This window comes from Salmo trutta, chromosome 13 (assembly GCF_901001165.1).
Source record: "Salmo trutta chromosome 13, fSalTru1.1, whole genome shotgun sequence".
Classification (NCBI taxonomy): Eukaryota; Metazoa; Chordata; class Actinopteri; order Salmoniformes; family Salmonidae; genus Salmo; species Salmo trutta.
In genome coordinates, this window is record NC_042969.1 from 84,697,743 (window position 1) to 84,709,830 (window position 12,088).

Consider the following 12,088-nt stretch of genomic DNA (forward strand, 5'->3'; position numbering starts at 1 on the left):
AAGATTATAGCTTTAAGCTAATTTAAGGACGTTTCATATGTTTGATTGGGAATTAGAAAAAATATATATTATATTTGTTTCAAAATATATCTAATGAATGACTATCTTTGTAAGTAATTGATAATGGATAAGTCTCTTTCACATTTGATGAATATCTGAGATATGCATTAGAAGTGTATTTTTCATATTGGACACAGAGAGAATATATCATATTCAGCCAAGGCAGACTTTAAAGTCAGTCTGCAGACTTTAAAGATGAATGAAAGAGATGTAGTTATACTTAAAGCTTAAATCCACTAGAGGGTAGACCGTTTTCTTTGCCAACCCTTCAGGATTGTCGGTGTATAGTACTGTACATCTTTCCTCAGGTGCACTGGGCTGCTGCTGTATGCGTTATACTGTTGGATATGTATTGAAAGGTGTTTGGTTTTTTAGCATTATGTTGGGCAGATGGGTTACGGTTTGAATTCTAATAAAACAGCAAACATACAGTACCCAGACAATTGTACATTTTAAATCAACAACAAATGATTATAATACATTTTTTAGATTGAATTGTTTTTGTATATAGATGACCTAAAAGTTAGTAATGTATATCATTGGTCTCTACCCCATGAGATTTTTTTTGTGTGTGTTTTCCTCTGGCTTTTTAGAAGAAAGATACAAAAGAGCATTCCATAACTAGAAGCTAGAATAGCAAAGATCTGTCGTGGAAATTCTACACAGTGACACTCAAAGTCAATCTTAAATGAATCATCCTTTATTATTAGTGCTCGGGAGAGATTTCAACAAACTCAATGTACCAAGTACACATGTTGATCAGGAGCTCTATCGGGGCTCTATCCCGTTAGTTCTCTTATAGACTTCAGACAAGTTATATTTGCTTGATTTAGCTTATTCATAATTCTTAATTAATTCATCATTAGCGTATGCTTCATTCATGTGACCGACCAATACTGGTTCATGCATGTGACAGACTAATACCTCATGAGGCTTCTTCTCTCTGAGCTGAAACTGAGATATTTCTCATTTCTAAAACAAAGGTCTGGGCAAACTGCCAAATTGCAGATACTGAAAGTGAGGATTCGTTCAATAAGTCACTTTCCTGAACACAGAAATTGGTTATTAGAAAAGCACAAACATGACATTTTCCTCACAGATCTCCACAGCTACAGTGAACTTCCCAGGAGAGCTGAGATAAGCTGAATACAGTATGAGCATGCTGAAGGTGATGCATTTCGCCTCATGGAAGTTATCAGGAAGCTTTTGAGACAGAAAAGCCAGCACAAAGCACAAGAAAGACAGTAGTCCTACAGTGGGGGAAAAAAGTATTTGATCCCCTGCTGATTTTGTACGTTTGCCCACTGATAAAGACAGGATCAGTCTATAATTTTAATGGTAGGTTTATTTGAACAGTGAAAGACAATAACAACAAAAATATCCAGAAAAACGCATGTCAAAAATGTTATAAATTGATTTGCATTTTAATGAGGGAAATAAGTATTTGATCCCCTCTCAATCAGAAAGATTTCTGGCTCCCAGGTGTCTTTTATACAGGTAACGAGCTGAGATTAGGAGCACACTCTTAAAGGGAGTACTTCTAACCGCAGCTTGTTACCTATAAAAAAGACACATGTCCACAGAAGCAATCAATCAATCAGATTCCAAACTCTCCACCATGGCCAAGACCAAAGAGCTCTCCAAGGATGTCAGGGACAAGATTGTAGACCTACACAAGGCTGGAATGGGCTACAAGACCATCGCCAAGCAGCTTGGTGAGAAGGTGACAACATTTGGTGCGATTATTCGTAAATGAAAGAAACACAAAATAAATGTCAATCTCCCTCGGCCTGGGGCTCCATGCAAGATCTCACGTCGTGGGGTTGCAATGATCATGAGAACGGTGAAGAATCAGCCCAGAACTACACGGGAGGATCTTGTCAATGATCTCAAGGCAGCTGGGACCATTGTCACCAAGAAAACAATTGGTAACACACTACGCCGTGAAGGACTGAAATCCTGCAGCGCCCGCAAGGCCCCCCTGCTCAAGAATACATATACATGCCCGTCTGAAGTTTGCAAATGAACATCTGAATGATTCAGAGGACAACTGGTGAAAGTGTTGTGGTTAGATGAGACCAAAATGGAGCTCTTTGGCATCAACTCAACTCGCCGTGTTTGGAGGAGGAGGAATGCTGCCTATGACCCCAAGAACACCATCTCCACCGTCAAACATGGAGGTGGAAACATTATGCTTTCGGGGTGTTTTTCTGATAAGCGGACAGGACGACTTCAACGCATCATTTGATGGGGCCATGTACTGTCAAATATTGGGTGAGAACCTCCTTCCCTCAGCCAGGGCATTGAAAATGGGTCGTGGATGGGTATTCCAGCATGTCAATGACCCTAAACACACGGCCAAGGCAACAAAGGAGTAGCTCAAGAAGAAGCACATTAAGGTCCTGGAGTGGCCTAGCCAGTCTCCAGACCTTAATCCCATAGAAAATCTGTGGAGGGAGCTGAAGGTTCGAGATGCCAAACGTCAGCCTCGAAACCTTAATGACTTGGAGAAGATCTGCAAAGAGGAGTGGGACAAAATCCCTCCTGAGATGTGTGCAAACCTGGTGGCCAACTACAAGAAACGTCTGACCTCTGTGATTGCTAACAAGGGTTTTGCCACCAAGTACTAAGTCATGTTTTGCAGAGGGGTCAAATACTTACTCCCTTCATTCAAATGGAAATCATTTAATAACATTTTTGAAAATTTTCTGGATTTTTTTGTTGTTATTCTGTCTCTCACTGTTCATATAAACCTACCATTAAAATTATAGACTGATAATTTCTTTGTAAGTGGGCAAACGTACAAAATCAGCAGGGGATCAAATACTTTTTTCCCCCACTGTATATACCCCAACACAGCCCAGAAACCAATAGCTGAACCCACATCACACTCTAGAATGATCTTTTCCTGATAGGTTTTCATGAGTGAAAGCCAGAACACTGAATCTCTGCTGTGGAGGACCAAACCATTTCATGACATTACTGGCTGGAAGTGTAGCCCTGAAGGCCATCAACACCACTAATGTTTTCCCCAGAACACAAGAGATGCAGAGGACGAAGGTGATCCCAAACGCTGTGTGACGCAGCATACAGGACCATTCAGAGGGCCGGCCAATGAAAGTAAGAGAACACAGAAAACACAGAGTCAAGGAGAAGAGAAGCAGGAAGCTCAGCTCAGAGTTGTTAACCCTGACGATGGGGGACTCTCTGAATTGTAATTCAATTGTTGCTATCATAATAGCTAAACAAACCAATCAAATAAACAAAAAACAAAATGACCTTCATGACCTCAGAGTAGGAGAGGAATTCAATCTTTCCCCTCTCCCATTGGATCAGTACTGGACTGGGCACTTCATGCACTCGGCTGAATCTGTTTGGAGAAAAAGCCCACAAAAAAGCACAACATTAATGATTCAGGAAAACAAACAGACTCACATAAGGGTCCAAGGAGAGTGTGTGTATTCATGTTCACTCATGTGCATATCAATCAGCAATGCTTGTGCGCTGTGGAGTGTGTGTTACTTGACTTGTCTCGATACTTTACATACCAACAGGGGCTGAGTGGCTGAGGTTCAGTGTAATTGTTGTGTTATTGAATATCATGCAGGATAGCATACTGACTCCCCAGCCAGATATATGAGACAATATGACAATGTACCGTCTCACTACGTCCTCCCCAGATAATACTAACATCGTTCATATTGAACTGGTGGTCTTCAGGCAAAGAAGGTTCATAGAAACCAACAGTGGCCACTTCCATGGTCCCGATGTGGCACTATGTAAGTGCATCAGTTCATATCTGGCTGGGGAATCTCCATTGCTGTAAAAAAAAAAAAAAAAAAAGCCTCTCTTCCCCTTTCCCATTGTGAAATTGACAGTATGTAGGTAGTGCAAATGATAAAGAGGAAAATGTTAAAGAGAGAAAAGTATTTTTTTTATGTAGCTTTTGCATTCATCGTTCTGTTACTGTATTATCAGACTACAGTTAAATCATTTATTTTACTTTAAATGATTTGCAATAGACAAAGGTCACATTTATAGAGCGGTATGTAGGAAATAATCCTCAGATGTACAGTAGATTAAAAAATCACTCATAATATTGAAAACAATAAAACCCATATTTAAAAAAAAAGAACAATGTTCTAGTCAACTGAAAGAGGATACTCACTTCTTACACCTTGATAGATCTGGTAAACTCTGGAAGTTGGGTACCCTGCTGTCGTACTCCGTCTGGAAGGTGAAGATGCCTCCGGTGACGAGTTCCCCGTCCTTGGCCAGGTCTGGCAGCTCTGCCCTGCCCTGTAGCCTGCGTACAGGCTCTCCCTCACCCATCACCACCAGCAGCACCAACAGGACCAGCTCCAGCAGTGGAATGGCTCTTGGCTCCGTAGTGCAGTCGAGAGCAGGGTGACTCTGTGGCTCTTACCCCTCACAGCTCCTCTCTTTATACTCTCTGAACCATATGTCTGTCTCAGAGCCCCTGTCTGTCAGTGCTCCTGCCCCTGCTCCTGTCCCCATCCACATCCTGCCCACACACCCCTCAACCTGGCATGTAGGAGGTGTGACATGTCTCTGAGGTATCGAGAGCATGACATAGGGGTCTTAAGAGAGCATAGGAGAGCCCGCCAGCGCCGGGCTACCCAAGTCCTCACAGTGAGGACACATGTGCCATGCATGATTTAGGCTGTAGGTCTCTCTAAGTACTGTACCGTAGGTAGTGTCCTAGTGTCCACAGTCTAATGGAACACTGGCAAAATATGGCACATACATATCCGGGCACGTGGCTGCTATTTGATGGGCTCCAAAGCTCTGTTACAGCCATTCAAAATCACAGATTGAAAAGTGTGTGGCGGCTGCAGTCTGTGAGATGTACAGAAAAGAAATCAGGGGTTAATTGCAATCGACCTTTACTTGCCGAACCATTTGCAAAAAAACAACAACATTAAACTGGACTCATTGAGGGTATAAATGTGTACTATGGGTACACATTTATACCCTCAATGAGTCCAGTTCCCCTTTCTTCACCAGCTGGGGCTGTTGAGGTTTTCAGTCTGCAAGGTCAACTATCCTTTTAGAAGAGCTTTCTCTGTAACCAGAGAGGATGAGGCACCGCCGTAGACTCTCATAGACACCTGTCCAACTCCAATTATCCAGTAAGTCCCTTTGTATTACAATGGTTGGGATAAAGTGACAGGCTGATATCTGGGTGCATGGTTCATTTGATAGTATAGTGTATTTTTTGTAGTATGATTGCTAAAGAGTAGGCTTAAAGAGATTCGGTCAAATAGATTGCCCTGCTCTGGTTTGGGCCTCTTTGTATGTAAGGAGAGAGCAGCATTTTGTTGTGTTTATCTACAAAGCCCTCATGCAAAAAAAACATCCTATGTATCTGTTATCATTAATTCAATTTAGACTTACAAATGAACAAACCTGGTCTCAGGCTTCAATTTACACTGGAGGCCCTTCGGTCTCCACAGAGTTTGGTTTTTGCATCTTTTATGTGGAACAACTTACAGAGCTCTGTGAAATTAAATGTTCTGATCCCCTGTGGTCAGTACAGAGAAATGATCAGAGACCTCTACGTTAATAAATATGTCTGCTTTTCTTAATGTGTTTGTAATTTTGTATATTCTATGTTGTATGTGTTTGATATATTTATGCAGGGCTCATCTGTAAAAGAGAGCCTAGTCTTAGTATGACTTCCCTTTAAAAACATTTAAATAAAAAAATAAATGTAAAAATATAAAAGAGGCACATGGCACTATAAAATGGATCAGAATGTTCTGTTTTTCATTTCAAAATTCATTGAAGACTATTGTTAACCCTGTAGGCACCTTGCAACTAATCAGAGGTGAGTTAAATTACAAAGTAAATGATTATCATTGCCCCCAACCAAACGAATTAGGACTTTTTCATTGTATTTCATTTTTTCAAATTCTTCATCCTGTACAGTTTTAAATCAAATGTAAACACCAAATGATTTTTTATCAATTTCAATTTACTTTAGAAGAAATAGCGAATCATGCAAAGGTGGTCACTAATTGACAGAATCTGTATGTTACAGTATACTGTGTCCTTGGATGGAAAGTTGCTACTGTTGTTGTTGTGTTAGAGGATGAGCTGGGGGCCTTGAGGTGTTTCCTCCCCTGGGACTGTGCTCTGTGGCATTAGCAGCAGCTCCTCTGTACCTGGAGAGAGGTATCCCACTGTGTGTGCGTGTGTGTGTCAAAGGGCCTGCTTGTCTGTACCAGGTGGTTACTTGTTTACCTGTCTGTCTGTCTGTCTGTCTGTCTGTCTGTCTGTCTGTCTGTCTGTCTGTCTGTCTGTCTGTCTGTCTGTCTGTCTGTCTGTCTGTCTGTCTGTCTGTCTGTCTGTCTGTCTGTCTGTCTGTCTGTCTGTCTGTCTGTCTGTCTGTCTGTCTGTCTGTCTGTCTGTCTGTCTGTCTGTCTGCCTGCCTGCCTGCCTGCCTGCCTGCCTGCCTGCCTGCCTGCCTGCCTGCCTGCCTGCCTGCCTGCCTGCCTGCCTGCCTGCCTGCCTGCCTGCCTGCCTGCCTGCCTGCCTGCCTGCCTGCCTGCCTTGTGTTTTCATGCACACAATAACTTATTGAGACAGCCTGTCTATCTTTGACAATGTCCTAATGTTCATGTTTCAATATCTACTATTTGACAAAAGGTTTTTGTTGATTGTGATTTATTTAAATACACACAACACTAAAAGCACTAAACACTAAACAGCTAGTGACTAATATTCTTTTAACAAGGTTCAAACATGCAGCAGTTGTTGTCCTCACAGTTTACTACAGAACATTTGACAAACAGTATATCAGTTAGTAGGTGCCAACATTTTCTAAAATATGTTAATGACTTATATCATTGGATGTCTTCCCCATCATATGTTTCTTGGTGTTTTGCTCTGGCCTCAGCAATATAATGAAACATTTAGGAGCAAATATACAGAAAAGTAAACCAAAACTAGAGGCCAGAATAGCAAAGATCTCCACAGCTACAGTGAACTTCCCAGGAGAGCTGACATAAGCTGGGATAAAGGTGATCCAGACTGCACAGAATATGAGCATGCTGAAGGTGATGAATTTGGCCTCATTGAAGTTATCAGGCAGCTTCCGAGCCAGAAAAGCCAGCACAAAGCACAAGAGAGCCAGGAGTCCTATATAGCCCAACACAGCCCAGAAACCAATTGCTGAACCCACATCACACTCTAGAATGATCTTTTCCTGATAGGTTTTCATGTTCTTGTAGGGGAAAGGAGGGGAGACTGTTAACCAAAGAGCACAGATCAGGACCTGTATGAGAGTGAAAGCCAGAACACTGAGCCTCTGCTGTGGAGGACCAAACCATTTCATGACATTACTGGCTGGAAGTGTAGCCCTGAAGGCCATCAACACCACTATTGTTTTCCCCAGAACACAAGAGATGCAGAGGACGAAGGTGATCCCAAACACTGTGTGGCGCAGCATACAGGACCACTCAGAGGGCCGGCCAATGAAAGTAAGAGAACACAGAAAACACAGAGTCAAGGAGAAAAGCAGCAAGAAGCTCAGCTCAGAGTTGTTGGCCCTGACGATGGGGGACTCTCTGTAACAGTAGAAAATGAATGATGTCATCACGGTAAGAAACACCCCTAGCAATGAAAACAAGGCCAGCAGTGTCCCCATGATTTCATCATAAGATAAGAATTCAACTTTTTTCGGAAGGCAGGAATCTCTGTACTTGTTGGACCAGTATTCCAGCTGGCATCTCATACAGTCGATGGAATCTGAAGTTAGATGATAATAAAAACAACAGTCAGACTTTACTTTTACAATCGTAAAACATTTACATACTAAGATCGATGTCTGAAATATGACATCATTTAAAATGTTTTTTTTTTTTGAGGAGCGTGCCTCTGGGACCTGTGTCTATTTCTGAGTGACTGTTTCAGTGAGCCGTAAATGCTGTGTGTTTACGCATCACCTGTAGCGTTGCTGATCTCTCCCTCTGAACATGGGACACAGTCATAACAGCATACAGGCTTTCCTTTCTGTACAGCCTTACGAGTACCTGGGGGACAGCTCTCACTGCACACTGACACGGGTATCTTTAGGGGACAGAGAGCATACACGGTTTACTGTAAATGTTACATGTTTTACTCCAGCAGGGTCTGTTACAGTTTTCACTGCACACTGACACAGGCACCTGATACACAGAAAACAGCAAAAACAACCACAAAAATTCAATCAAAAGCAGTGTAATGACAGAATCATGTTAATATACTTGTGTACACTTAGATCCTAAAATGTATTTTGACATACGTAGTATATGAAGAATACAGATAGTTTTGTATTCACTGTAGATTTTATATATATATATAGAGAGAGAGAGATGTTTGAGTGACTAAGAGCCTCACCATTTTACTACCTCCTCTCCAAACGACACTGACGTTATTCATCATGAACTGGTGGCCTTTTGGCAGTGCGGCATCATAGGTACCAACGGTGACTCCATCCATGGTGCCTGGGTTAGTGGTTTGTAAGTTAACCAGTTCGTATCTAGCCGGTGAGTCTCCATTACTATCGAAAAACACTCTCTCTCCTTCCTCTGTTGTGAAATTCACTTTTTGAAGGTAATACAAAACCTTTTGTGGTTGGGGGGAGAAATTACAAAAATAGTTCAGCTACAATCAAAGTTGAAGAAGAACACATAACCTCACCAGCGTATTTGTTTATGATACGTAATATGTGACAATGAAAACTAGTAAATTCTCAGACTGGTTCCTGCTCACCTGCCATGGCTGGATGTGTGTGGGTTGAGCACAGCTCCCATTAGAGAAGGGGCCCCGGCTCTCCTCACATGTCAACAGGTTGTGGAGGGCATGAGCCACAGCATACACAGACTTATACACATTATTAGTGAATGTGAACTCGGACACATCTGTAAACGTGTTATGCACGTCTCTTAAACTCTCAGAGCCGTTGCATGGCTTCCTCTTAGGTTCTGTAGTCATATTGAGCGAGCAGTCGAACACAATCTCCCAGAAATCCCTGAGAAACATGCTGTTGGGGAAGTGAGAAGGGTGTACATCCTTCAGATGCTCTCCCAGCCCGGGGATGTGAGCCTTGGTCACCGTGAAGCCTATGGCGCCCACCAGGGCGCTGTGTCCCTCAATGGCAGTGAGAGAAGGGTCTGTGATCCAGGCATCACTGCCGATCCACTGCAGTCCTGTGATATTGTGCCTGTAGAGCTCACTCACCAGAACCTTGATCTCCCTGTGGGTCATGAAGGCCATGATGACCTTTGAACTGGACTGTTTAATAGTCTCCACTATCCTGAGAATCTCATGGCGCGGACCTGTCTGCTCAAATGCCTCAGAGTATTCTATACACACTTCTTCCTCCTGTGCAGCTAGCATGAAGGTGGCTAGGCCTCTATTCCCATAGTCGTTATCACTGCTTATAGCCCCCACCCAGCTCCAGCCAAAGTGCTTGACCAGTTGGGCCAAGGCTCTGCTCTGGTAGAAGTCACTGGGGATGGTTCTGAAGAAGGAAGGGAACTCCTTTCTGTTACTCAGACACCCACAGGTGGCGAAGTGGCTGATCTGTTTTGGTGAGGATCACAAAAGACAGTTTGTGACATTAGTGACAAAATATCACAGCACTTCTGGCTATTACAGCACTTCTGAATATCACAGCACTTCTGGCTATTACAGCACTTCTGAATATCACAGCACTTCTGAATATCACAGCACTTCTGAATATCACAGCACTTCTGAATATCACAGCACTTCTGAATATGACAAGCGCTTCTGAATATGACAGCACTCTGAATATGACAGCACTCTGAATATGACAGCACTCTGAATATGACAGCACTTCTGAATATGACAGCAGTCTGAATATGACAGCACTTCTGAATATGACAGCAGTCTGAATATGACATCAGTCTGAATATGACAGCACTTCTGAATATGACAGCACTTCTGAATATGACAGCACTCTGAATATGACAGCACTTCTGAATATGACAGCAGTCTGAATATGACAGCACTCTGAATATGACAGCACATCTGAATATGACAGCACTTCTGAATATGACAGCACTTCTGAATATGACAGCACATCTGAATATGACAGCACTTCTGAATATGACAGCACTTCTGAATATGACAGAATAGAGCATACTGTAGATACTTGTGCATTTGATTTAAAAGCTACATGAAGTAGTAATTTGTTCAAGATGACATTGTATTTACTAGACAGTTTATGTTGTTCACTTTATTTTCATTTTGTTTCTTACCACTGGTATTTGAAACCTCCCAACCATCTGTGCCATTCCGATAGTAGGTGTTGATCCAGAATGCCCAAGGATGGCCTGGACTGTGTCCGATTCAGTGCAGTTGTTGTCATTGATTATGCTCTTCTGTCCGTTAACCAGAGCCATCGCAGCTCTCAGTATATCCATAGTGCCACAGTGATTGTAGATTGTGTATCCAAGCTTAATGCCTGGAAGAATTTCATAGTTTCTGTTGATCTTCTCAATTGCAAAGATCATTGTTTGAGCAAACTGGAATTCTCTGAAATTATAACTAAAAAAAATTGTAGTTAGAAATTATTTAGTACACTTTAAACATCAAAAAACAAAAAAACAACAACAACGTTTGAAACAAATAAACATGATGAATATACCTACTTTATGCATCTACGAATTTTGGGGATGGTCTGAAATGTGTCTATGACCCCATCTTGTTCGGTGCGGAACGAGAAGATGCCTCCGATGACAAGGTCCCCATCCTTGGCCAGGTCTGGCAGCTCTTCCCTGCTCTGCAGCCTGCACACAGGCTCTCCCTCCCCCATCACCACCAGCAGCACCAACAGGACCAGCTCCAGCTGTGGCATGGCTCCTGGCTCTGTAGTGCAGTCAGGGCTCTTAGACTCTACAGCTCCTGGCCTTAGCCCTTATATAGCCCCTGGCCCCCCGCCCCTACAGCAGGGGTAGCTGCTATGGCTCCAGCCCTGGTGTGGCTCCTGGAGGAGGAAGGTCTCAGGAGACCAGGGGACATTCAACCAAACGAGAAATCAAAGACACGTTGAGATTCTGTCTCATTGTCATCAGGATGTTTTTTTGGTACTCTCTGGTTGTTGGGAAGGTGGCATGGTACTCTCTCTGGTTGTTGGGAAGGTTGACATGGTACTCTCTCTGGTTGTTGGGAAGGTTGACATGGTACTCTCTCTGGTTGTTGGGAAGGTGACATGGTAATCTCTCTGGTTGTAGGGAAGGTTGGCATGGTACTCTCTTTGGTTGTTGGGAAGGTGACATGGTAATCTCTCTGGTTGTTGGAAAGGTTGACGTGGTACTCTCTCTGGTTGTTGGGAAGGTTGGCATGGTACTCTCTCTGGTTGTTGGGAAGGTGACATGGTACTCTCTCTGGTTGTTGGGAAGGTTGACATGGTACTCTCTCTGGTTGTTGGGAAGGTTGACATGGTACTCTCTCTGGTTGTTGGGAAGGTTGGCATGGTACTCTCTCTGGTTGTTGGGAAAGTTGGCATGGTACTCTCTCTGGTTGTTGGGAAGGTTGACATGGTAATCTCTCTGGTTGTTGGGAAGGTTGGCATGGTACTCTCTCTGGTTGTTGGGAAGGTGACATGGTAATCTCTCTGGTTGTTGGGAAGGTTGACATGGTACTCTCTCTGGTTGTTGGGAAGGTTGACATGGTACTCTCTCTGGTTGTTGGAAGGTGACATGGTAATCCCTCTGGTTGTTGGGAAGGTTGGCATGGTACTCTGGTTGTTGGGAAGGTGACATGGTAGTCTCTCTGGTTGTTGGGAAGGTTAACGTGGTAATCCCTGGTTGTTGGGAAGGTTGACATGGTACTCTCTCTGGTTGTTGGGAAGGTTGGCATGGTACTCTCTCTGGTTGTTGGGAAGGTTGACATGGTACTCTCTCTGGTTGTTGGGAAGGTTGGCATGGTACTCTCTCTGGTTGTTGGGAAGGTGACATGGTACTCTCTCTGGTTGTTGGGAAGGTGACATGGTAGT

General features: G+C 43.1%; 1 protein-coding gene and 1 pseudogene across 1 annotated transcript; both read right to left on the bottom strand.

Annotated features, from left to right (window-relative positions):
* Window positions 1-542: 542 nt before the first annotated feature.
* Window positions 543-3,353, bottom strand: LOC115204971 (extracellular calcium-sensing receptor-like; annotated as a pseudogene).
* Window positions 3,354-6,916: 3,563 nt separating this feature from the next.
* On the bottom strand, window positions 6,917-10,619 carry LOC115204972 (extracellular calcium-sensing receptor-like). The gene is made up of 5 exons (XM_029770546.1): window positions 10,350-10,619; window positions 8,839-9,651; window positions 8,464-8,691; window positions 8,031-8,154; window positions 6,917-7,833 (listed from the first exon to the last, which is right to left on the bottom strand). Exons 1-5 carry the CDS (start codon window positions 10,602-10,604, stop codon window positions 6,917-6,919), a joined length of 2,337 nt encoding a protein of 778 aa, XP_029626406.1. The 5' UTR covers window positions 10,605-10,619.
* Window positions 10,620-12,088: the final 1,469 nt, after the last annotated feature.

Excerpts from the sequence above, each read along its gene's own strand:
- LOC115204972 (XM_029770546.1), bottom strand. The coding sequence starts at position 10,604 with ATGATCTTTGCAATTGAGAAGATCAACAGAAACTATGAAATTCTTCCA. Across the intron at positions 9,652-10,349 it reads GGAGGTTTCAAATACCAGTG|ATCAGCCACTTCGCCACCTG; the intron begins GTAAGAAACAAA and ends TCACCAAAACAG. Across the intron at positions 8,155-8,463 it reads GGAGAGGAGGTAGTAAAATG|ATACCCGTGTCAGTGTGCAG; the intron begins GTGAGGCTCTTA and ends TGTCCCCTAAAG.